Raw genomic sequence first — 27,702 nt, 5'->3', positions numbered from 1 at the left:
ACCTAAACGCGGGCCCTAAGTTCGAGGTTAACATTTGTGTTTGTATTTAAAGGCCTTGTCCATATACACATGCATACCAAATATGAAGGTTATATCTGAAGCGACATAGAAATTATGAGCATTGTTCGAAACCTAATCGCAAAAGTGTGACTGACAGACAGACATACGGACAACTGATCACTATATACCCACCTTCGGGTGCATAATAATCACAAAGAATTTTGAAAATCATGTATTTAACCTCACTCGGAGAGGTATATTTTGAGACAACAGTAACAAAATACTGAAAGATATTGTCATGGTAAGCAAACAATCTGTCGTATAGTTTTCTGACACTAAATTTTGAAGAAAACTTAGTAAATTGGACGATTTATCAGAGGGCTTTTTGTGCAATTTATGGTATGCACATGGTATGGACTGATCTAAGTGTCTGATTAAGCATATGGGATTTATCTTACCTCAAATTCTGTTTACATATTTCGCTTACTGTTTTGAACACCTGGTGGTAGGTTGGATAGAAGAAAGCCTTCAACATACGACGCTCTATGACGGGCGCAATATCAAACACATCTCCACGAGCCACAATTTTTATCTGTACCAGTTATTAAAAGCGAAACACATATAAGCAACTATTATACTTTCGACGTTGAAGTAATACAAGTAAAAAGGTTGAACATTTTATTTATTTTATTTGACATATAAATTAACTATATTTACCTCTTTTGCTTCCTTAACAGACCGGGATTTGTCTGATGACTGTCCCCTTGCGCCTTTGATAAAGGCATCTGTAGTTTGCTATATGAAGCCGGACAACCAGTTTCCCTTTATCGGGCGCTACATCTCCTCTCCGTCAGACCATAGCTTTTGTTGGAAACTAGCTGCCATGAACCTTTCTTAGATCCACTGTCCACCACTGTGTTTGTATGTGTGCCTTCTATAAAGACTTCATGAACGGTTTCATCGCTGAGGTCACTGAAAAAAATCAGTGATGAGTACTTAGCATTTCTGTATTGGAATAATATCAAATTAATTTAATCAAATAAAAAATAATTATGTGATATATAAGACTTAAGATGCAAAGATAAACGTATGTTGTCTTCAATACTGGGATGATACGGTCCGTAAGGTCCATTGTACGTATCGTCCGTATACCATAGCATCGACCGTTTTGAACTTGAAAGGAAAAACTATTCGGTCTGGATCAAAGACCTATCAATACACAAACATTGGAAACATCCGTTCAGACCAATAGAAAGTATCGGGAATCCACGCGGCGGAACCGTGATCTATATCACGTGACATCAAACAATCAGACGCAATTTTGAAGCCGAGTCGTGTAAAATAATTACCATCATCGTTATCGTTTTCACCGGCAACACGTATTACCTAAGTCATCCCAAATCTACTTAAATCTTCCCAAACCTACCTAAATCTACATAAATCATAGTTAAAATATTTATTTTAAATCATGGTTGTGTAATGGGCACTATTGTTTTGTATTTAATGCTTCATTCTACTTGTGACAATATGTAATTTCGAATAAAAATACTTTAAATCAAATATAGGTTACACACCACTTACTAATTGATCTTCCCAAATCTACTCAAATCTAATCCAACCAAAACTAATTCAAGATACTGTTGTCATAAATTGTGAGACAAATATATATTGCTTCCTGTGGTTGATATAGAATTGTGTCGAAAAGACCAACAAATGTCTAAAAAAAACAAGATAGAGCTAAACAAGAGATGTGTTCGTCAAAAACACAATGCCCCCTATTGCGCCGCTTTGGAAAAAAAATTGTTTGACCTTTGATCTTTAAGGATGACCTTGACCTTGAACTTCCACCACTAAAATGTGCAGCTTCATGAGAACGCCGCTTTGGAAACAAAATTGAACTTGAAGGACGACCTTGACCTTGATCTTCTACCACTCCAAATGTGCAGCTTCATGAGATACACATGCATGTCAAATATCAAGTTGCTATCTTCAATATTGAAAAAGTTATGGTCAATGTTAAAGTTTTCGGACGGACAGACGCCATATATTTGACATTCGACCTTGAAGGATGACCTTGACCTTCACCTTTCACCACTCAAAATGTTCAGCTCCATGAGATACACATGCATGCCAAATATCAAGTTGCTATCTTCAATAGTGAAAAAGTTATGGCCAATGTTAAAGTTTTTGGACGTACGGACAGACGCCATATATTAGACATTTTACCTTGAAGGAAGGAAGACCTTGACCTTCACCTTTCACCACTGAAAATGTGCAGCTTCGTGAGATGCACATGCATGCCAAATATCAAGTTGCTATCTTCAATATTGGAAAGTTATGGTCAATGTTAAAGTTTTCGGACGCTCAGATGCCATATATTTGACATTTGACCTTGAAGGATGACCTTCACCTTCACCTTTCACCACTCAAAATGTTCAGCTCCGTGAGATACACATGCATGCCAAATATCAAGTTGCTATCTTCAATATTGAAAAAGTTATGGCCAATGTTAAAGTTTTTGGACGGACGGACAGACGCCATATATTATACATTTGACCTTGAAGGATGACCTTGACCTTTACCTTACACCACTCAAAATGTGCAGCTCCGTGAGATGCACATGCATGCCAGATATTGCTATCTTCAATATTGAAAAAGTTATGACCATTAAAGTTTTCGGACGGACGGACAGACTGACATACACACATACACACATACTGACATACTGACACACTGACGGACAGATTAACTGCTATATGCCACCCTACCGGAGGCATAACAAGGTACGTTTTAAAACATAGAAAAGCCAATAACAACGTACCGAAAGCGCTACATAATGTCAATTAACGATGTCGGTCAATAAACAACATGCCACAATGATGATGAGAATCAATTGCGTGACAATAAACACATTAATTAAGCAACGAACGAGCACATTTGTTGTTACAGACTGGGGTTAAGTTTCGATGATTGGTACCATTCTTATTGTTTAGTCGCAAGAATATAACAACAAATAATAGAGGAATAGCAGTTACACCCAAAATGGATTTCACCATAAAAAGAGCACAATAGACCCATTAACTACATTAACGTCAATAATACAGAGCCGCTTGCGTACTCGTAAACCAACGTTTACGGCATACGCGGACTTCAGTAAAGCATATGACAAAATTGATCGTCGTTTATGATGGTCAAAATTAAGTGCACACGGAGTAAACGTCAAATGATGAAAACGTTAAATACTCTGTTTAAGTGAATCATTACAAAACTGACACTTTCTATGTAAAATCTAAAACAAGAGTATTTGTTCTCTGCGCTGGCCTTTAAGTTGTACTTTAATGACGTAAGTTACAGCTTCAACACCAGTCACGTAGGAATAGTTATCGACGACAAACTGATTAGCCACCTATTCTATCCCGATGACCTTGTTCTTATTGCTGAAAGCGAAAAAGATCTTCAAAAACTATAAGGCATCTTATGTACATGGTGTAAGGAAAATAAGATGCCGATAAATACTAAAAAACTAAAATAATGCATTTCCGCTGCCCAAACGCAGAACGCTCAAACGCCGTCTTCACTTGCTGTGAATCAAATATTGAATACACAGACCATTTCAGGTATCTTGGACTCGTACTGACATAATATTTAGACTTTAATATTACCGCTTAATTTGTAGCTAACTCAACAACACGTGCTCTGGGGTTACTCATCTCCAAAGATAAAGCGTTCGGAGGGATGACGTTTGATGTCTTCAACAAGCTCTACGATACATTCTATGGCCGATCGTCAGCTACGGCGCCGCCATATTGGGAGCTAAGGAATTCTCCTGCATCAATGCTGTACAGCACCACGCAGGAAGATACTTCCTTGGCTTGGGCAGGTACACATCGAATGCGTGTTAATGGCGACATGGGATGGGAACCGTCGATCGTCCGTCAGTGGAAGTGCATAATGTGACACTACTTCCGCTGTGTGCACATGGACAGCATGCGACTGAACAAACATGTTTTCGTTTAGTCGTATCGTAACCGCAAACGTTTCAAAACTATTAACATAGGCATAGGAAATACATTGTCATCAAACAACATCGAGGGAATATATAATGACAATGTTATACCAACCTCTACATGCAAACGGATAACCGATTAAGTAGTGACTATTATGTTTGAACCCTATCTGTAATGTTATAGTATGTCAAGGGTAAGAAGAAGTGCACTAGCTAAATTGAGATGCGGGGTTGTACCCCTTAGAATAGAAACAGGCAGATACGAGGGAGTACCCGAACATGAAGGGACATGCTTTCACTGCCTCACATATACAGAAAATGAAGAACATGTGTAAATGCACTGCAACTTGTATGACAGAATTCGACAAGATATGTTTGTCAACGTAATGAATATTTAACCTCATTTCTTATCGTTAGATACAATTTTGCCAGTTAATGTCTAATAAGTCCTTTGTTAGAAACACATCCAAAGCCTGCATTGGCATTTTAATACATCGTAAAAACTGTTTATATGTATGATACTTTTACACGTGTATCTATCTGTACCTTTTAATGATATTTTTATCACGATAAATCTGTCCATAGTCTCTTGTAACTTAAATTGAGTGATTTTGTACATTTTATTGTATATATTTTAACTTAACTACCTTTTTATATATTTTATTAAATGACACATATTTTATTATATATACAATTGTATGTACAAAAATGAGACTTTAATAAACTATATATCTGTCTGTCTACAGTTGCGCACTACCGTACCTTTAAAATAGTAATTTAAAGTATTTGAGATCGCAATATTTGTTAGCATCCGTATTGAATTAATATGATGATACATTATTGTAGGTCTTTGTCAGGTATTCAAATTAGTGTATGCGGCCAACTTGAGCCGGGCTGTCAAATATCATAATGCATAGCTGTGCACTGGGTGTTCGATAGGGTTTCAAATAACAATGAGCTCTTCACCAGAACTTCGCCAGGTATTCAATAAGAAAACGGTATGGTGATTTCCGCCGTATTGAGCAATACAAAAAAACGGACTTTCAAGCATCAAAATGCATAGCTATACACTAGATGTTCGATACGTTTTCAAATTACAACGAAGTGCTGTTTACCAGGTGTTCGCCAGGTATTCAAATAAGAAAATGGTGATTATCGCCGTATTGAGCAGTGCTTTTAAGAAGTGTAATTGATAGCTGTTCACTTAATGTTCAACAGGGTTTAAAATAAAAAAGAAGAGCTCTTCACCAGATCTTCGCCAGGTATTCGAATAATGAAATATTGTTTGCGGCCGTATAAAGCCGGACTTTCAAGCATTACAATGCATAGCTATGCACTAGGTGTTCGATACGTTTTCAAATTACAATGAAGAGTTGTTCACCAGGTGTTCGCCAGATATTCAAATAAGAAAATGGTGATTTCCGCCGTATTGAGCATGACTTTCAAGTAGCATAATGAATAGCTGTGCAGTGGCTGTTCGATAGGGTTTCAACTTACAATGAACAGCTTTTCACCAGATCTTCGCCATGTATTAGAATAATTAAATGGAGTTTGCGGCCGTAAAAAGCCGGATTTTCAAGCATCACAATGCATAGCTATGCGCCCGGTGTTCGATACATTTTCAGATTAAAATGAAGAGCTGTTCATCAGGTGTTCGCCGGGTTTTGAAATAAGAAAATTTCCGGCGTATTGAACAGTGCTTTCAAGTAGCATAGTGCATGTTTGTGCACTGGGAGTTCGATAGGGTTTCAAATTGCAATGAACAGCTCTTCACCAGATCTTCGCCAGGTATTCGAATGATGAAATGTTGTTTGCGGCCGTAAAAAAAACCGGACTTTCAATCATCCCAATGCATAGCTATACACTAGGTGTTCGGTACGTTTTCAAATTACAATGAAGAACTTTTCACCAGGTGTTCGCCAGGTATTCATATACAAAATGGGTATGACCGTCGCATTGAGCAGTGCTTTTAAGTAGCGTAATGCATAGCTGTACACAGGGTGTTCGACAGGGTTTAAAATTAAAATGAAGAGCTCTTTACCAGGTCTTCGCCAGGTATTCAAATAAGAAAATGGTGATTACTGCCGTATTGAGCAGTGCTTTTAAGTAGCGTTATGAAGAGCTGTGCACTTGGTGTTCGACAGGGTTTTTAATTAAAATGAATAGCTCTTCACCAGGTCTTCGCCAGGTATCGAAATCAGATAATTGTGATTACCGCCGTACTGAGCAGTGCTTTTAAGTAGCGTTATGAAGAGCTGTGCACTGGGTGTTCGACAGGGTTTTAAATTAAAATGAAGAGCTCTTCCACAGATCTTCGCCAGGTATTCGAAAAATGAAATATTGTTTGCGGCCGTATAAAGCCGGACTTTCATGGATCATAGTGGATAGCTGTGCACTAGGTGTTCGGTACGTTTTCAAATTACAATGAAGAGCTGTTCACCAGGTTTCGCTAGGTATATAAATAAGAAAATGGTGATTGCCGCCGTATTAAGCAGTGCTTTTAAGAATCGTAATGCTTAGCTGTGCACTCGGTTTCGACAGCGTTTACAATTATCTCCAGGTATTCAAATAAGGAACAGGTGATTACCCCCGTATTGAGGAGTGCTTTTAAGTAGCCTAATGCATAGCTGTGCACTGGGTGTTCGACAGGGTTTCAAAATAAAATGAAGAGCTCGTCACCAGGTCTTTGACATGTATTCAAATTAGAAAATGGTAATTACCTTCATACTAATCAGTGCTTTAAAGAAGCTTTACACATAGCTGTGCTCTGGGTGTTCGACAAGGTTTAAAATTAAAATGATAAGCTCTTTATCAGATCTTCGCCTGATATTCGAATAACGAAATGTTGTTTGCGGACGTATAAAGCCGGACTTTCAAGCATTAAAATGCATAGCTATGCACTAGGTGCTCGATACGTTTTCAAATTACAATGAAGAGCTGTTCACCAGGTGTTCGCCAGGTATTCAAATAAGAAACTGGTGATTGCCGCAGTATTGATCTTGGCTTTCAAGTAGCATACAATGAAAATACAATGAACAACTCTTCACCAGATCTTCGCCAGGTATTCGAATAATCAAATGGTGTTTGCGGCCGTAAAAAACCGGGCTTTCAAGCATCACAATGCATAGCTATGCGCCAGGTGTTCGATACGTTTTGAAAGTACAATGAATAGCTGTTCACCAGGTGTTCGCCAGGTATTCAAATAAGAAAATAGTGATTTCCGCCGTATTGAGCAGTGCTTTCAAGTAGCAAACTGCATAGCTGTGCACTGGGTGTTCGATAGGGTTTCAAATTGCAATAAACAGCTCTTCACCAGCTCTTCGCCAGGTATTCGAATGATGAAATGTTGTTTGCGGCCGTAAAAAACCGGACTCTCAAGCATCACAATGCAAAGCTATACACTAGGTGTTCGATACGTGTTCAAATTACAATGAAGAGCTGTTCACCAGGTGTTTGCCAGGTACTCAAATAAGGAAATGATGATTAACGCCGCATTGAGCAGTGCTTTTGAGTAGCGTTATGCATAGCTGTGCACTGGGTGTTCAAAGCACCATCGGGGGCATGTGTCGTCATCCTCTGTAGAAAGTTCTTGTTGTATGTAAAGTTTGCGAACACAAAGTACATACAGGTATGCTTTGTTATATGAATATTAAATCATCAGACTTTTTATTTGAAGACTAAATAATAGTCTTTGAACATGCGGAAAGCTAATGAATAGTTGTTCATTGTAATTGGAAAACCTATTCAATACTAAATGCATATTCGTATGAACATGTGTATATATAGTTAGTTCAAGTCATTGTTATAGTCAAGTGGTAAAAGCTTTCGTATTTTAACATCACGCGTAATCGTGGACATCTGTACAGTGTACATTGTAAACATGTCCAAAACTTAATACTTATGTTTGTACTTTGGTTGCAATGTCGGCAACAACACCTAGAAACATTTGGTTTTGTACTCCAAAAACTCACCTTATCGTAAGGTACAACTGTTTTCTGTATTGGTAAGCAACCAAGCGATGCTCAAATGAATACAGTGTAGGTATACATGCACTTCTGATTTCTTAAAACTCTTTTGATAATAGGATGTCAAGAAACATGTTTGTGTCAGAACATGTAGTTTAAACCTGACGCACATCTGTACAAAGTAATTTAAAAACCAAATGTTTAGTTTTGCTGTTGTATCTGTAAGTTAATTATTTGTAATTTAATTATGAAGGTTGGGATTAATATTTATTTTAGTTTTAGATGTGGATTTTCTATCAATTGCTTTGTTTATTTCATTTGAATCACCACCTATTACTTTGATGCCCTGAGAGTTTTGTTTAAAAATTTCTGAAATATTTTTTAGAAACGTATTTCGAATTGTTTTATTATTTGGCGCATATACATTCAGTAATAAATATGCATTGTTTTTTTTATTTCAATATTCACACAGTTGTACCTGTCATTATTATCGTGTGAATAGTTGATCACACCAAAATTCAATTGTTTTTTATTCAAAATAGAAACCCATTTTCTGTTACTGTTCCCAGAGAAGTTAAATATATGCCATTTTGAAAAATCTTCATTGAGTAAAGCAACTATATAATCAGAAAAATGGGTCTCTGGCAAAAAATTGATATATGCTTTTTGATACAATAAATACTGATTTACACTGGCTCGTTTTTAAGGGTCCCTTAAATCTTGAGCATTAAAGGAAACAATATGCAAAACATCTTCCATACTTAAAATTACAATCTTTAAAACAGAAGTTCGATCACGAATGTGTTGGTTTTGGTTTTCAACAAAAATTATTTTACCAAGCGCGATCCATAAAACATGGCAAGACTCAGTGTTAAGCCTAGCTACTCTGCTACCGAATAAATTGTCGTCATAAATGTTATCGTTGTAGTATATGGTCTTGTTCTTAAGATCAAACTTGTTTCACATTTGTATGTTTATTTGTTTGTTGCCGTCTCAGCAGTTTCAACAATCAACTCGAACTGCCTGTCTATTGAACTACATAAATCTACCCAAATCTTACCAACTCTACCAAATATTGACCCAATTCTACACAAAGCTTTAAAAAATAATTATCTGACATCATGTTTGTGTGACGGGCACTTTTGATTTTTAATGCTTCATCTTAACTCGTGACAATATGTAATTTCCTTATAAAAAAATACTTGAATAAATATAGGTTACAAACCACATACGAATTGATTCATTTTCTGGCTACTCTGCTACAAAATCTACCCAAAATCGCCCCAAATCTACACAAAGCTTGTAAAATTAAATCAAGATTAACAGGGGATATTATTGTATGCGTCTAATTCTTCGGCGTTCACTCTTTAAGTTCTCTGATAAAATAATATTGTCATCTTCCCATTTAGTTTGACGCTTGTTTAGTATGCTACAGTATGCTTTATATACAGACGATGTAACTGCTATTCCTCTATTATTTGTTGTTAAGTTATATTTGTACGACTAAACCATCAGAGTGGTAACAATTATCGAAACTTAACCCCTGTCTGTAACAACAAAGTTGCTCGTTCGTTGCTCTATTAATGTGTGTATTGTCACGCAATTGATTCCCGTCATCAGGGTGGCATGTTGTTTTATTAGCCGACATCGTTAACTGACATTATGTAGCGCGTTAAGATCGAATTGGTACGATGAAGTCCACAAAAATTGAATTCATAAAAAGTTTCATGTTATACTTAAATTGAAAATTTATCTGATTATTTCAGTACTTACATTTTACAGTTCGCGTTTGATATCGACACTGCGCTCTCTGTACGCAGTTATTGGCTTTTCTGTTTTATTACGTACCTTGATTTAGCTCTATCTTGGTTTTTTTAGACATTTGTTGGTCTTTTCGACACAATTCTATAGCAACCACAGGAAGCAATATATATTTGTCTCACAATTTATAACACAATGTAGCTTGAACTAGTTGCGCTTGGTGTAGATTTGAGTAGATTTGGGAAGATCAATTAGTAAATGGTGTGTAACCTATATTTCATTTAAAGTATTTTTATTCGAAAACTACATATTGTCACGAGTAGAATGAAGCATTACATACAAAACAATAGTGCCCATCACACAAACTTGATGTAAAATAATTATTTTTACAAAGATTTATGTAGATTTTGGTAGATTTGGGAATATTTAGGTAGGTTTGGGTAGATTTAGGTAATTTGTGTCGCCGGTGAAAACGATAACGATGATGGCAATTATTTTACACGACTCGTCTTCAAAATGGCGTATACTCGATTGATGTCACGTGATATAGATCTCGGTTCCGCCGCATGAATTCCGGATACTTTCTATTGGTCCGAATAGATGTTTTCAATCTTTGTGTATTGATAGGTCTTTGATCCAGACCGAAATAAGTTATCTTTTCAAGTTTAAAACGGTCGATGTTAACGTATACGGACGATACGTACAATGGACCTTACGGACCGTATCATTCGACCAAGTATTGAAGACAAAATAAGCTTATCTTTGCATCTCGAGTCTTATATATCACGTAATTATTTTTTATTTGATTAAATTAATTTGATATTATTCCAATACAGAAATGCTAAGTACTCATCACTGCTTTTTTTCAGTGACCTCAGCGAAAAAACCGTTCATGAAGTCGTTATAGAAGGAACACTTACAAACACAGTGGTGGACAGTAGATCTAAGAAAGGTTCCCGTAAGCTAGTTTCCAACGAATGCTATGGTCTGACGGACAGGAAATGTAGCGTCCGATAAAGGGAAACTGGTTGTCCGGCTTCACATAGCAAACTGGAGATGCCTTTATCAAAGGCGTACGGGGACAGTCATCAGACAAATCCCGGTCTGTTAAAGAAGCGAAAGAGGTAAATATAGTTAATTTATATGTCAAATATAATAAATAAAATGTTCAACCTTTTTACTTGTATCACGTCAACGTCGAAAGTATAATAGATGCTTATATGTGTTTCGCTTTTAAGAACCGGTACAGATAAAAGTTGCGGCTCGTGGAGATGTGTTTGATATTGCGCCCGCCATAGTGCGTCGTGTGTTAGAGGCTTTCACCTTTCCAAACCTACCACCAGGTGTTCGAAACAGTAAGCGAAATATGTCAACAGAATTTGAGGTCCGATGAATCCCATATGCTTAATCAGACACATAGATCAGTCCATACCATGTGCATACCATACATTACTATTTTTTGTTGTTTTTACAGATGCCTATGGATAATCTATATTATCAATTTCTTTTTCAGATCGATGAAAGGTATTCCAAAAATGCGATCAACGAACCGTTCTACATGGCAACGGTCATACTAGCGAAGGACACGCAGTTAGAGCTGCTGTCGAAAGCAAAGACGTGATATCGGAAGGTTCGTACAAAGTGGTCAAATCGCAACTGTTTTTAATCCATGGTTCCGTGAAGTACGAACATGTTATAAAACATCTACCAATGTGCCTTGCCGCCATGACGAAACTCTTTTTAATCCATGGTTCCGTGAAGTACGAACATGTTATAAAACATCTACCAATGTGCCTTGCCGCCATGACGGGAAGGAAATGAAGAGATTATAAAATTCAGGACAGCATAAGAGATTATGGACTGACTAAACAAGATGCTGCGGAAGACCTTCGCGCTCACTCTTTTGCTACCAGCCGACACCCGTCTCGCGTTTGAAAAAAAAATCTGGTAAAAAGGCCAAAGCGACCGATTAGCCACCTTTTTCGCTTATGCTGATCAAACGTGGATGAGCCACAACATATGGACAGTCGAAAATTATCGGTAGAAGGGGGATCAGTGCGAACTAATAACGACGTTTAGGGATGGCATAACCGCATTAACCACAGAGCGTAAAAGAGGAATCTCTCCTACCTACTCACCACCCTGTTATACGAAGAAGCGAACGAGGTGCCGATGGAATGTCAGCTCCAGAAAAGAAGGTATAGCGCCACCAGAGCAAACAAAAATAAAAGGGCGATTATTGGCGGCGTAAAACCGCTACGGGAAGAGAGAAATATGTAGGAGTGAGTGGCTGAATGGGTGGTGAAGATTGTTTTGACCTGTGTGAATGGTTGAATGTAAAGTATATGACTTTTTGGTTGTTTGCTTGCACATGTATATTCTAGTAATAAATGTTTGTTCTTGTACATCCATTTGTCCACAGCTCTTGAAATTGTTATATTATGTATATGTTTTGTTTATTGGCGTCGCTCTGGAGAGCGGCGACTAGTATGTAATGCATTTTTTTCGCTTATGGGGGGAGAAGTTACTTTACGGATCAATGTATATATTTTTGTTTTAAGAATATCTTGCATAGTGGTGATATTTTGTGTTAATTAGTGTAAATAAGTACTGCATTTGTGCCTATTACATTTATTACAACATTTATTGCCAATAATGCAAAGCTAATTGTTTTATTAATAACTGATCCACAACTGATCACAGGGGAAAGATCACAGGGACTGGGCGAAACTTTCTGGTTTTGTATATTAAAAAAAAAACAATCAAAATATATTTATTTTTTGGTTTTTCTAATTTGCTTATTTAGTGGAGAATCAATGTAGTACGATATTTGACGACCTATCGTGCAAGCAAGTTTATTGGAAGGCGTAGTGGTACGAAAACGTACAAAGAATAAGGTTATTAATAGACATATAACAACGATCGCTATACACAACTTCACCAAAGAGCAGTACATAAATGATGTCATCCGGAATAGCTCAGTTGGGAGAGCGTTAGACTGAACGCAACAATCATCTAAAGGCCCCCGGTTCAATCCCGGGCTCCGGCACGAACGGAACAGTTCGGCGTCTGACAATTTTTTTCAGTCAGGTTAATAAATATAATAAAGCTTTATTTTATGTAGACATTTTAAAATCCATTTTACTACAATTGGACATTTTTATTAAAATTAATGGATGCCGCGTGGTGACAACGTTAATTAAAATTTCTTACATCACTTAAATATCTTATTAAAAATAACACGTGTTTTTATATTAACAAATAAATGCAAACAACACATCTATTATCCATGTATTTTTATGGTTGTCTATCATAAGCCCTAAGTACTATACCTACCACATATAGGGCGCGAAGCGCGACACGTATTATTGATTGTAACAATGAGTTGCGATAAAGGAAGCAGCCGCTTATCAAGGAGTAGCTTTGTCCCAGCAACCCGTTTCCTAGAGTCAAGCACTGCTCGGAGTTTGTTTTTTAAAGAACCACATATAGAGCGCGAAGGTGGTATGGGCACTTTAGCATTATCCGACCATTACGTCCATAGTTATCTTCCTTAGAATTTGAGAAATTTTGAAATCGTTGTTCGTAGTCCAAAATTTTCATCCGATTGTTCCCAAACTTGCAAAGGTTTTTTTATCAATGAGGACCCAACCCAAACTCTCTATAGGAGCAATATCGGACCATAAGTCCAGAATTATGTCTCTTTGAATTTAAAAATAAAAGTGAAAAACTGCTTGGTTAGGTGATTATGTCAACATTTTTCATCAGATTCTTTCCAAACTTACAGTGTCTTCATATCAATGAGCATTTTTTCCTCACTAAAAATGAGAAACATCAGGACAATAAGTCCAGAATCGTTTTCTATTAAATTTGATAAAATAAACAATTTCCACTTGTTTAAAAGATTTCACAACTTTCGTCTTAATCTTTCCAAACTTGTTAAGTGTTTTTATATCAGTATTACTCGAACACTATTGAAAATGATGAATATCGGAGCAATAAATTTATTATGATCTTTTACTGAATTTCAAAGTATTGTGAAATGCAGCTTCTTTATGCAATTTACAGTTTTCATTCAATTTTTTTTCAAACGTTTATCACGCCGGGTATGCGAATACTTCGTTGACGGATGACACTTCACTAACAGAGAACAACAAACGCCACGCGCGAGAGGTAAGTTCCTCTGTTTTATTTAAAGTTATACCCTAAAGATTAGTTTTTAAGACAAGACACATGGTCGAGTTGATAAATGGTGTATCCTTTTGTATTGGGAATACACAATTTCACGGAAGAATGGTACAGTTTTGCCCAAAAAATAGATAATTCGATCGGAAAACAGCATAAACTGGATGAACAGTAAACATTTTAACAAAATAAAACTACTTAGAATTATTGCAAGAAATTGTTTGCTATTCCAGCATGTAGAGTAATCACTGTGCTTCAAATACTGAAATTTTGATAGTATTCACTGAAATATAAACAAAGATAGTGCATGTTGTAATAGGTGGCATACATAAAGTTGCAGGCACTTTGTTTACCGATAAAGGACACTTCAGATTACGGAGACTTTCAAAAAAGCGGGCACTCTAATAACTGAGTTTTATCTTCTACCTTAAATGCATTTATTTATATTATGGCTATTCATACGAAACAGTTTGAAAATATATTTTTCAAAAGTCACATTACTATTAATTTATACTATGTTTATTATAATTGCAATTTTCAAATAAGATAATATTTATTATTAAATAAATGTGTACATAATGAACTTGTTTTTTATTGGTAACTTGAGATTCAGAGAAATGAAAATACAACGGATAATGCGGATCAACACAGTCGTGTTTAATTTTTACTTGTAGCAGGGCTCTAGATAACGGTAGTGAAGGGGTCTTTATGAGGCAAATACACATTTGTTCTTCATAAAATCCTATGTCGGTTGTGCTTATTTGAATTGCATCATCAAGACGATACTTATGCGTAGCAACAAAATTAAAAAGAGAATGGTAAAACTCCCTTAATTTTGAGCCCTGCTTATAGGGAGCACTTCCCTTTACGCAACGCTAACGTTTGCTCGAAGTGCGATTTACCTGACCCTAAATCACTGTATTGGTTGAGTTTAAAGACACACGGGTAAAATGAAATCGCTGGTACACAATTCTTCTTCTAAACTAATGTCCAACAACGAACCGTCGGCGGCATTCATAAGCTCCGATTCACTCATCCTGTAATATATAATTGTGTCACTTATATGCAACTTCATATGCAGCATGTGTTGTGTATATATTAAAAACAAAGACGGATATGCATAACTTTTTACACCACTGTCGTGTGATTAAATCGACCCCGCCCGTTCTTTTTTTGCTATTTTCGTTTACTGGCATTGAGCCAAAAAGTTCCAATAGAATTTCGTACCTGCATCGCTGCTGATCTTAATCTCTGAGAGGCAGTTTAAGCAGAGTGATTATTCATGACATGCTATCTAATATATAAGTGAATAACCTTAGTTCCTTCATTTGGCCATAAAGATAAATGCTTTAGATCAACCGTTTAGAACGTAATTTAAAATATATGGTCATATAGATTTTACTCATTAGACTTATCCAATTTGTTTAACATTTATCTTTCACATTTATACCAAATCATAATCATAGTTCAAAGGGATAAGAACATGCTTCGGTAATTCGTTTTTTTTTTTGCGTACTAAGTACAAACATTTTTATTTATTGCCTGCTTACTTTAACAGTATTCCACAGCGAATTCTGCATTTTTGATTCACAAAAAACGAGTATGTTATATCTGGAAAAAAGTGTCTAGATGTCGGGAAACGAAGTGCCATTGTTTTTTAGATGATCGGTAAACGAAGTGCAGATGAAAAATGTGCATGCGACTCTTAAAACATTTGAATTTTCTCAAATACATTAGTAAACTAAAATGTAACATGTTGTAACATTACTGGATATATTGATCTTTTAATTTCGAATAGTAAGCACGTTCTTAATTATTTGCAAGTATCTTTATTTTGTTAAAATATGTACTGATCATTCAATTCATGCTGATTATCGATGGATTTTTATCGGTTTTTTTTAATAATTCACCGTTTTTTCCGCGAATTTCTTTCTTCGCAATACGAAGTGCTATACCATTAATCACCCAAACAATGTTCTGTGTCTAAAAACCAAATAAACAGAACATACATACAAAAAAGCTGAAGAAGTCTACTCTCGCGCGTGGCTTTTGTTGTTCTCTGTTAGTGAAGTGCCATCCGTCAACGAAGTATTCGCATACCCGGCGTGTTTATGGTGTTTTCATATCAATGAGTACTCAACCCCTATCGTAAATGAGCAACGTAAGAATAAGAATCATCTCCCCTTGAAGTTGAGACAAATATGAAATTACGCTTACAAGATGAAGCAGATTTGTTAAAACCTACACAGTTCTGTTCCATTAATGAAAACTGCACACAAATGCGAATTAAAAAAAGGAAACCAATGTAAATAAAATGAACTATGAAATATGTGGGGGTTACAACACAAAATCATAGATAATGGCTATTTGGGGGTTATAACACAACATCATAAATAATGGTTATTTGTGGGTTATAACACAAAATTATAGATAGTGGTTATACCAGTATCTTTTTCTATTTTGTTTAAACTAATCGGCCAATATATTAATATTTACAGCAGAAAAAAATCGTTCCATGTAACTTCATTGAGTGCCTTTTACACTGAAATTCCCGACGTCCTTTAATGCTTTGCATCAATACTTATCTTGTTGATATTTGTTTTACATAAATATGCACTTGTTTAGACGGGTGTATATATATGGGCCTCAAATTGATGTGTATTATGGATATTATAACAAACAAAATTACATATTGCGACTATCCAAATTTGTGTATTTAAACGATGAAATAATAGAAAAATTGCTGTTTATTCACATGTATTAAATCTATTCTTACAATCTTGAATGATCATGAAAAACTTATGGAGTAAAACATGTTCAGTATGGTCAGCAAATGTTCAAATTTAAACAAGTATGTAATCAACAAACGACGCAATAACGTTTATAAATATATGCCGTGTAATTACAGCAATTTTGATATTTTACGCAAATCTGGGCCGTGTATTTCGCAAATCCTGGACGTACGGTCCGCTATGGGCCATAAGGCTTGGTCCGTGTTACCCAGTATAGCTTATGGTCAGTATGGTCCCTTATTCGATTTTATTATAAACGGTTCAATAAAAAATGAATTATAATAGCTCGCATAATTACTTGTTGTAACCAATAGCGAATATGACAATGAAGCAAACTTAGTCGCAAATTTGAGTCGTGTTCTGAGAAAACTGGGCGTAATGCATGTGCGCAAAGTGTCGTCCCAGATTAGCCTGTGCAGTCCGCACAGGCTAATCAGGGACGACACTTTCCGCTTTTATGACATTTTTCGTTTGAATGAAGTCTCTGCTTGGCAAAAATCCAATTAAGGCGGAAAGTGTCGTCCCTTAATTTTCGTTGGGCTACCGATCTACACATTTAACACGAATATACGGGATTGTTCAGTGTCCAAATAATAGAACTATTATCAAATGAAAACTCAGTTTGTTTTCGTTTTATATTACAATGAAATATAGACAGGATTGTATTAATATTAAATGGCCTTATTTTTTTCTACAAGAGGGTGAATTTTATACAGTATCCCGGTAGAGCAACTCGTTATTTCACATTGTCAATTTCAGGGCGAGACAGCGAGAACACGATACAAAAAACGCGATATCAAGATCGATATCTTGTTCGCATCATGTTTTCACATGTGTAGCCACTGTTGTAGTTTTTCTTCAAGGTTCGAAAATGCAAGAACATGATTCGAGCTTATGAAAGTGATTTCGCGATCTCGCATCATATTCTTGTAACCTCGCATCGTGATCTGACGATGTCGCATTGCAATCCCGCAGTTTCACGTCGTAATCTCGTATTATCGCATCGTGATTTCGCACTATCAACGTTAGAATTACAAGGGCGAGAACGCGAAGGCACAATAAAAATATATCGATGCGACGTAAAGAAATCACGATGTGAAATTACAAGAAAACGAAACGAGATAGCGGGACAGCTCGGCGAGAACAGAGAACTAATATTTATATATCGTATACTGACGCGTCTTAATTATCTCGACAGAGCAAATGTCTAAATATGAGATTTGATTTTGAATCAATGTCATATCCGCAAAATTGAAACCCAATGCATACTTCACCGCTTGAATAAATATGCCCTTATTCGAAGGATATGTTGCTACAGGAAGCAAATTGTTTTGCACCTGTCCGTCGGTCGGTAGGTCGGAAGCTCCGTAGGACGAATGTTCATATATAGACATTATATTAGAAATCGTTTTTTTTTCTCGAAATTCTGATGGGTCGAACTTTTCGTGTCGGTCTGCGCGAGTTCGAGCCATAGGGTTTCGACTGTATAAAGTACTAGTATATTTTGGTGTTGACAGCTTCATTTGTTTTTAAGACTGTGTGTTACCCTTTGATGAATAGAAGACATTATCGACGCGTGTGCCAATCCGTAAAAAAATGCTTCGAAATCAATGTCTGAATCTGGAACACGTGATAAATTCAACAGTTGTGCTGTGAACAGGCAGATGGCTACCAATTATTTATTGAACAATACCAATTTCAAACTTGTACTTTAACTATAGTTTTGCGAAGAAAACGCGTAAGCACTTTTATTCATTATTTTCCAGTAGAGTCTTTCCAAAATACTGTTCAAACTGATTTCCCTTAATTAAAATTAATTACTTCATTTGAATAAAAAAAACGTCTATAGAAAATTGATTGTACACGCAGAGCTTTTATTGATATGCCGCCGGTTTCTCTAAAATTAATGATGTGTATACAGACGCGGTAATAAGATCTGTTTGAGTATGTTTGTTGAACACAAACAAGGGTTCAGCATTTTCACTTCAATTAGGTAATTAATGCTGTCAAAACCAGCGTCAAAACAAGCGTACGCTCACTTTAGAATTCATTAACGAAACGTTCAGTAGCGTTTTGACACACATCGCTGTATCAATGCGTTATATGGTCATGGAGAAATATGTAATGCTCGTGTTGCTGGTTTCGGCGGAAGCAAACGCAGTATTTAATCGCCTAAATTTTGAGCAAGTTGAGCTGGCTCCAAACGCTACCTGTTTCCCAGCTATCCTTGTGACGCCAACCGGAAGTGCCGTTCGGTGCGCTATTGCGTGCTCCCGACATGAGGACTGCGTGGGGTTCCTGACAGACGCCGCAGAAAAGTGCTTCGTTTTTCCTAGAAACGCAGCTGGCATCACCGAAGTTTGCAACTTTTCCGGCGCACGCTACTTCAGACTAGATGTCGCCACAACACCGACACCGCAGATGACAACGCCTGTAGATGTCGCCACAACACTGACACCGCAGATGACAACGTCTTTAGCGATTGTAAATTGTCAGAATTTCTTAAGATACAATCCAACGTCTGGATCTTGCTCCAGCGGTGAGTATATTGTCTTCCTAAGTATAAGTATGCACATATTAATCAGTATTGCGCATGCTGGTGCACATAGCGGTGTAGGGTTACAGGGTTTGATGTATTTCTATGCCTCTAAGGAAATCCTAACTCCTAATTTTTCTGTAAAAATTTCAAAATAGTATTGCTATTATTATCATTATTATTATTATCATTATAGTAGTAGTAGAAGTAGTAGAAGTAGTAGTAGTACTTAAACTTGCTATTACTAATGAAACGAATTTACGTTAAGTTCACAAAACTATTTTACATATTGTTAAAAATGAAATTCTCTTAATCCTTTACAATGTTATGCTTGCTTTTTATGCGATTACATTAAAAAAATAATGATGCACTGCAGTTCGGCGATTTGCTTGTGTGTGTGGAGTTTATAATGAAATCAAACGGTCGAGATGGGCGGTGACGTAATTAGCTCCAGGCTTGGGGCGTTCTTCGACGCATCGTGAAGAACACGGCGGTCCTGGATATGTAATTATATTTTTCAGAGTGTCCGTCCTTCGGCAACACCTTCAGAAAAATGAAAGACACCTCTACGGCGGGAGAATCAATACATAATTGGATTAACAAGACGGTCGAGGAATGCCAGGCAATGTGCACCGCTGATGTTACGTGTGCGCACGTCCTTCACGTGCCAACAAGCATGGTTTGTTATACGTATAGAGTCCCGGAGCTATATGAGCCTTGGCCAGGGATTGACTGCTATATAAGAAACTGTGCGTAGCAAGTACATGTTGAAAAAGCAAAAGGTTGCATTCGAATTTCATTGGCAGGTCCGTACCTATATGTAGTCGTGAAGACGCGGATAAGACCTGTAAATAAACCTGGAATACACACATCGAATTTCATTGGACGGGGGGGGGGGGGTATTCAATTTCTACAGGTTAACGTTTCACACGCATTCAATGGCGTTTGTATGGCGAGTATATTGTTTTGTAATCACCATTAAACAGAAGAAATGATATTGCTTATCTGTTGGCATGCACCCACATGCGCGCTCCCGTGGACAAAACTATCATCATTATCAAATTTCACTTGACGCGGATCGTAAAGTGGGATTGAAATGAAAAGGAAACTGCATGTAAATGAAACAATTAAATACCACCATATATTTCGATGGTGAAAAAAACCCTGATAATATGCCATGTGAGGACACATATGATGTGATCGCTCGTAGCATATTTTTTACCTACGAACATTTACGTGTGGTTTAAATATACGTGCACTTAATATTACACATTTCATGCGGTGAATATGCGACTGACAAGTGACAAAAAACAAAAATCAATTTAACCCTTTTTTAAATTTAATTATTTAAAAGTGTATTTTTCTAACGTTATTTCGGAGACGGATATGTGTTTATATGTTGGCGTTTCCGATCGCAAAAAAGCCAATGGCGATTGAATATTTCCGCTGGCGATTAAACACGCCGGGTATGCGAATACTTCGTTTACGGATGGCACTTCACTTACAGAGAACAACAAACGCCACGCGCGAGAGGTGAGTTCTTCAGCTTTTTTGTATTTATGTTCTGTTTATTTGGTTTTTAGACACAGAACATTGTTTGGGTGATTAATGGTATAGCACTTCGTATTGCGAAGAAAGAAATTCGCGGAAAAACGGTGAATTATTTTTAAAAAAAACGATAAAATTTCATCGATAATCAGCATGAATTGAATGATCAGTACATATTTAAACAAAATAAACATACTTGGAAATAAATCAAGAACGTGCTTACTATTCGAAATAAAAGATCAATATATCCAGTAATGTTACAACATGTTACATTTTAGTTTACTAATGTATTTGAGAAAATTCAAATGTTTTAAGAGTCGCATGCACATTTTTCATCTGCACTTCGTTTACCGATCATCTAAAAAACAATGGCACTTCGTTTCCTGACATCTAGACACTTTTTTCCAGATATAACACACTCGTATTTTTTGAATCAAAAATGCAGAATTCGCTGTGGAATACTGTTAAAGTAAGCAGGCAATAAATAAAAATGTATGTACTTAGTACGCAAATAAAAAACGAATAACCGAAGCATGTTCTTATCCCTTTGAAATATGATTATGATTTGGTATAAATGTGAAAGATAAATGTTAAACAAATTGGATATGTCTAAAATCTATATGACCATATATTTTAAATTACGTTCTAAGCGGTTGATCTAAAGCATTTATCTTTATGTCCAAATGAAGGTACTAAGGCTATTTTCTTTTATATTAGATAGCATGTCATGAATAATCACTCTGCTTAAACTGCCTCTCAGAGATTAATATCAGCAGCGATGCAGGTTCGAAATTCTATTGGAACTTTTTGGCTCAATGCCAATAAACTAAAATAGCAATAAAAGAAAGGGCGGGGTTGATTTAATCACACGATAGTGGTGTAAAAATTATGCATATCCGTCTTTTTTTTAATATAAACACAACACATGCTGCATATGAAGTTCTATCCAATATAGCACCCTAAACTTCGTTTGTGTGGGTATACTAAGTACTGACTCCATAATATGACATTTAAACATTTTATGTACGCATTCCTTTTTTTCCAGAATCAGTTGATTTTACGATTTAATTTTAACCGTGATTCTTAAAACTCAACCAAAACAGTGATTTAGGGTCAGGTGAATCGCACTTCGAGCAAACGTTAGCGTTGCGTAAAGGGAAGTGCTCCCTATAAGCAGGGCTCAAAATACAGGGAGTTTTACCATTCTCTTTTTAATTTTGTTGCTACGCATAAGTATCGTCTTGATGATGCGATTCAAATAAGCACAACCGACATGGGATTTTATGAAGAACAAATGTGTATTTGCGTCATAAAAACCCCTTCACTACCGTTATCTAGAGCCCTGCTATAAGTAAAATTAAACACGATTGTGTGGATTCGCATTATCCGTACACATATATTTAATAATAAATATTATCTTATTTGAAAATTGCAATTATAATAAACATAGTATAAATTAATAGTCATGTGATTTTTGAAAAATATATTTAAAAAATGTTTCGTATGAATAGCCATAATATAAATAAATGCATTTGAGGTAGAAGATAAAACTCAGTTATTAGAGTGCCCGCTTTGTTGAAAGTCTCCGTAATCTGAAGTGCCCTTTATCGGTAAACAAAGTGGCTGCAACTTTATGTATGCCACCTATTACAAAATGTACTATCTTTGTTTATATTTCATTGAATGCTATCAAAATTTCAGTATTTGAAGCACAGTGATTACTCTACATGGTGGAATAGCAAAAAATTTCTTGCAATAATTCTAAGTAGTTTTATTTTGTTAAAATGTTTACTGTTCATCCAGTTTATGCTGTTTTCCGATCAAATTTTCTATTTTTTGGGCAAAACTGTTCCATTCTTCCGTGAAATTGTGTATTCCCAATACAAAAGGATACACCATTTATCAACTCGACCATGTGTCTTGTCTTAAAAACTAATCTTTAGGATATAACTTTAAATAAAACAGAGGAACTTACCTCTAGCGCGTGGCGTTTGTTGTTCTCTGTTAGTGAAGTGCCATCCGTAAACGAAGTATTCGCATACCCGGCGTGTTAAAGCTGAAAATGTAAAAGAAAAGGGCGATTGTCAACCAAACAAAGATATTTTCTATAAATGTATAAGTATTTCCTACTTTGAAAGAGCACTCGGTACCTACTTCTACGTGAAATCGCCATACATGGCCCATGGTGTAATAGATAATACACTGATAAAACATAGGTTATAGAATATTCAAGCCACATTACACAGTCATTTGTGTTGACACAGATGCCGGGAACAGATGCGTCGCGAGAAATTCTCAGTAAACTTTCTAGTCGCCAAACTGTGTGGTTCGCCGACCAATCGGTTACGAGAATGTTTATGAGGTCGGGGTAAGCTGGTGACTATTATTTTTTATTGACGTCGGTCAATGAAGAAGGCGTTTACCGCAGATTATCCAACATTTTTTTTATGTTATGCTTTTTTACCCGTTTATTTACGTTGTAAAAGAGAATTTCGCTGGAATAATGACGTCATTTCGTAAAAAAAAGCGTCATTTCACAGTTAAAAACAGTGAAATATCACTTTTATGTCACTGATATTTCTCTTTAAACCACCGGAAAGCATGAAATATTAAAACGGTAATTAATACAGTACATTAAAGACAATGTCTGGCATCATCATCACACCTTTTGACTGTTAACAATAATTTCCTATGAAAAGTTAAATGCAAATGGTGATCCTTATGGCGAGTAAGTTGTGAAAACTTAAAAAAAAAATACCATTACATGTATATTTCAACTTATTATAAAACTGATTAGCACCGTTTTTTCTATAGCCGCGTGATAATATTTGCCGCTTCAAGTCCCTGCGTACACATCTACGTGGTACACAATTTATTAAACATGTACGCCATGTTAAACCCGTGTTTTAATAAGAGCGCGAACTTGTTGCTGTCTTCTGTCAAGTTCCACGCATGAAAAGCGTGCGTGTTGCAACAGACCAGGTAATGTAACTAAATAAAGAAGTCAGTGTACAATGATTTTTCATTTATTAATACTTAATATAGGTGATTTCAACAGAAACAAGTAAATATAAAACGCTGTGTGTTAATTATGTTTAATTTTTATTTCAAATTGCCATTGCCATTCAACAGCACAACACGTAACAAATACACTGTGGCAGGGGGCTGGTGGCTTAACCACACTTGAGTTGGTAGGTGGATAGTCATCTTCATGATGAGTTCTGAAACTAGAAAATATAGAGTATTTAGTAATGTAAAATTCAGTTGAATTAACTATGCAAACATTTTATTTCAACGTAAACATTACAACTATTGGTCTGATCAATATTTCAATAACTATATTATATCAGAGCCTATATAATGCGTGATAAAATGTTTATGCTAATAGTTTAAAATGCAAAAGCTGAAAAAAGAGCGCACATTGTTTGATAAAGTTCAATAATTTTAATAAAATGTATATCTACAAGGTGTCTACATAGAGAGGAACAGGCATATATCATTGTAAGTGCTGTATTCGTTATATATTTATATTTCTAGCAGTATAAAGACAATTTTTAATAAATTCAAACTAAATTGTTTGTGTTCTTTCGTTTCAATAGTTTAGAGATAAACATAAAACATACTGACTAAACTGAGCGCAATAAACGGGTTAAAATACAAACAAAAAAAAATCTCTTATTATAAAGATAAGGACCAAAACAAATCAAGTAACTGTGCCTTAGACTCAACAACTTTGACCCCGAGTGGGACTCTGTGTTTTTTGGTTTTTTGGATGGACCAAAAAATTGATCCAGCGGGCATCATTGTTAGGAAGGCAATGCCGTGATACGCTGTATTTTATACCGCAAGAAACGTCTCCTTATTTCACGTTGCAATGGTTATGACGCATTGTTAATTGGTAAAATTGCAATCAAAACAATGTTTGAGATCATCAAGACACTTATTTAGTGTAAATGACAGAAACTCCCTCTGTCAGAAATCGTGGAAATCGGAACATCTGGCCAAGTCGGTTCAAAAAAAATATACGAAAACAAAAAAGAAGGCTTAAGCGGTGGGGGGGGGCACGTGCCCGTCGTCCCCCCCCCCCCCCCCACGGCAAATCCGTGCCTGAGTTAGTCCACATACTAAATAATAGTTTAATATCTTAAAGCGTTTTTAGTTAATTCCGGAAAATGGAATGCCGGATGGACATACGGACGAACGGACAGTCTGATTGCTATATGCCATCCTACAGCTTAAAAATCAGTCCAATATCTCGAAGAGTTGAGTAAAAAATCTCTAAAAAACATTGCAAAAATCAATGGACCGGAACGAATTCACACTTCAGCTGTAAGTCATGTAGGTAGACTTACATACTAACAATCAGCTGAACATCAGAAAGCGTTGTGTAAAAATCCCCGTAAGGCGGTAATAAAATTATAAAAGTTATAATTTCTGAGGCCAATCAAATGTCGAAATAGTAGACTTTTGTAATGGTTTATCTGTTTTGATGATGGTAAAAAAAATTACATATTGATGATCACATTTTATTAGGAATTTACTTTGAAACTGTAGAAGAGTTTTAAATTAAAACAAAAAGTACTATTATGGTTATATGTCAGTCATACTTTATGATACATTTCTTAATAAATGCTTTTGATTTTCAAAGCTTGCTTTCCTTCATTTTTTACATTTATTATTGTAATTTGTTGTGGGTCATTCTTTGTTAAACTCGCACAAAGCGACAGGTACACTCATTAATTTATAGAGCAAATTAGTCTATGATGTGGATCGTCATCGTAACGCTGAAACTTTGCTACTGCTTTTTTTCCTTAGCTCCATCCTTAATCAATGTCATTTTTCCCCTAGATGTTTTTTGCCAAATCTCACCACAGTTGAAATTTAAAAGATAATTAGATTGATGTTTGTATTTTTCATGGCCGTTCGATTGACCTACGTTAAAAAGTCGAACTTCATGTTCTGTGATTGTAATATTAAATACATTAAAGAGCGAACAACTACAGTGCCTTCATCGCTTTGATTTTAAAATGCATTCCTCTTTTCCATCGCGTTCCCACGACATACTTGCTTGAGGGAACGACTGACCAACTCGTGGGATCGAGTTAGCTATGTTGTGAGAACGACTTAATAAGTCGAGTGAACGATATAGAAATAAGAGGACTACAAAACTAAATAATAAAGGAGTTCAATGAAAAAATAGCGGTGCAGTAAATAAAGGAAGTTAGTATATATGTCATTGTTTGGTGTGTTTATCTGACGTGGTGCTTAGACGTAATCATTTTTTGTTTGATGGGCGCAGTTTAGTGTACCGTTTGCTTTCTGCGGTTCACACTTGGAAACGCTTTATTTTTTTAATCTTGGCATCCTCAACGTATATATCTAGCGTCTTTTTACCGGAAAATAGCAAGAATAGTATTCCGCTTTAGGCAATTTTAAACGTTCATATGTATTAAAATAAACATTCAAACGTTTCACTCTGTCAATAATACGGTCAAATGCTTTATAATACTCACACCAGATGTTAGCGTTCAGTTAGTGAGAAAAACATTCAAATCAATGTTTATATCACCTTCGACCTAATGACTTAAAACTAAACAATTAATCATATGTTACATACTGGGTCAACTGCAAAATATATGTAATACAAAATGTTAACTCTTGACCACTTAAGAGAAAGATGTATTCAAAACATTCGTATCAATGAGGAATTCATTCACGGCAGTTATTTCGTGTAAAACCTTCTTGGTTCGAGCTGTGTTTGTCGTTTGAAAGTCAGGTCCCAAAATATGCTTAATGGAAAGTCAGTTCCAAAAAGGGGCTGTTTAACCATTCTAATTCGGAATTAAATGAATTAATATAAATAAAAACACGTCGAGAAAATACAATAATCGTGATTGATGTTATATTTAACTTGAAGCATGCGCAAATACTGATTATTATAAGAGAAAATGATATCCGTACTTTCAAAATGTTTTAGGTCAAGTACTTAAACAACAAATATGTGGACGTTTTTTTTTCAATAACATTTGCTTTCCGACTGCTACGATATTGAAACAAAAAAAGAACTATGCGAGTACAAACATCGAAGAGCCTAAAAGGCTTATTTTTAATTAGAGATTTCGAAACTGACCAAACGGCCACCTAAAATAACGGTCACCTTTAGTCAACGGCCAGTCTGGATTCACCCCGACGAAAATCACTCTATATTGCACTTGAGAATAACGAACACCTGTCCATAACGGCCAACGGCTACTATATTCCACTCCGAAATTCATGTTTGAACTGAAAAAAACGGTCACGCGACAGTCGTTTGCGAGTCGCGAAAATTAACAACACGACGAATCATTTGTCCGTCTATTTTGCGGGTAAAGCATCTGATAGCGGTAATTGCCTTTGTTAGTTCTATGACCGAAAGTCATGCTTGAACGAAAAAATAACGGTCACGCGTCAGTCGTTTCGAGCCACAAAAATTAAGAACAAAAACGAAACAGGTGCACGTAAAAATAAGAATGTGTACAAGTAGCAATTATCGGCTGCATTCATAACGACAAAGCATGAGCGCGTGACGAAGTCAATAAATCGTTATAGCTGATAAGGTGTTAAAAACAACGCTGGCGAGTGTTTTTTATGAGAAGGCGATACAAGAATTAGCGATCTTCTATTCAGGAAAAATGTACACAAAATTGCAACTTTTATAACAAACTAAATATTTTAAACAATATTTTTGCGTCTATTTCTTGAATTAGAACGATACGGTAATACCGTACTGTCGGTTTATGGCAGCGAATCCACTTTTATAATTGTTCGGACGTGACGTCAATGACACGTGACAATCTTTCTTTAAAAATACATCCCAATGAATGTAATACCAACTTTCGAATTTACTGAATGAACGTACTTTCGGTTTAT

At 36.0% G+C, this 27,702-nt stretch overlaps 1 protein-coding gene across 1 annotated transcript; it reads left to right on the top strand.

The window, feature by feature from the left end:
- Positions 1 to 18,693: 18,693 nt before the first annotated feature.
- LOC127862953 (uncharacterized) lies at positions 18,694 to 20,242 on the top strand. The gene is made up of 2 exons (XM_052402226.1): positions 18,694 to 19,248; positions 19,767 to 20,242. The coding sequence occupies exons 1-2, from the start codon at positions 18,804 to 18,806 to the stop codon at positions 20,000 to 20,002; spliced, it is 681 nt and encodes a 226-aa protein (XP_052258186.1). The 5' UTR covers positions 18,694 to 18,803; the 3' UTR covers positions 20,003 to 20,242.
- Positions 20,243 to 27,702: the final 7,460 nt, after the last annotated feature.

The sequence above is a fragment of the Dreissena polymorpha genome, chromosome 16, assembly GCF_020536995.1.
Source record: "Dreissena polymorpha isolate Duluth1 chromosome 16, UMN_Dpol_1.0, whole genome shotgun sequence".
In the NCBI taxonomy this organism is placed as follows: domain Eukaryota; kingdom Metazoa; phylum Mollusca; class Bivalvia; order Myida; family Dreissenidae; genus Dreissena; species Dreissena polymorpha.
This window is presented reverse-complemented; position numbering and strand designations above follow the sequence as displayed.

What these genes read in the sequence shown, in the direction of transcription:
- LOC127862953 (XM_052402226.1), top strand. Translation starts at nt 18,804, where the DNA reads ATGCGTTATATGGTCATGGAGAAATATGTAATGCTCGTGTTGCTGGTT. An exon ending in GTCTGGATCTTGCTCCAGCG is followed by an intron (nt 19,249 to 19,766) that starts GTGAGTATATTG and finishes TATATTTTTCAG; the next exon opens with AGTGTCCGTCCTTCGGCAAC.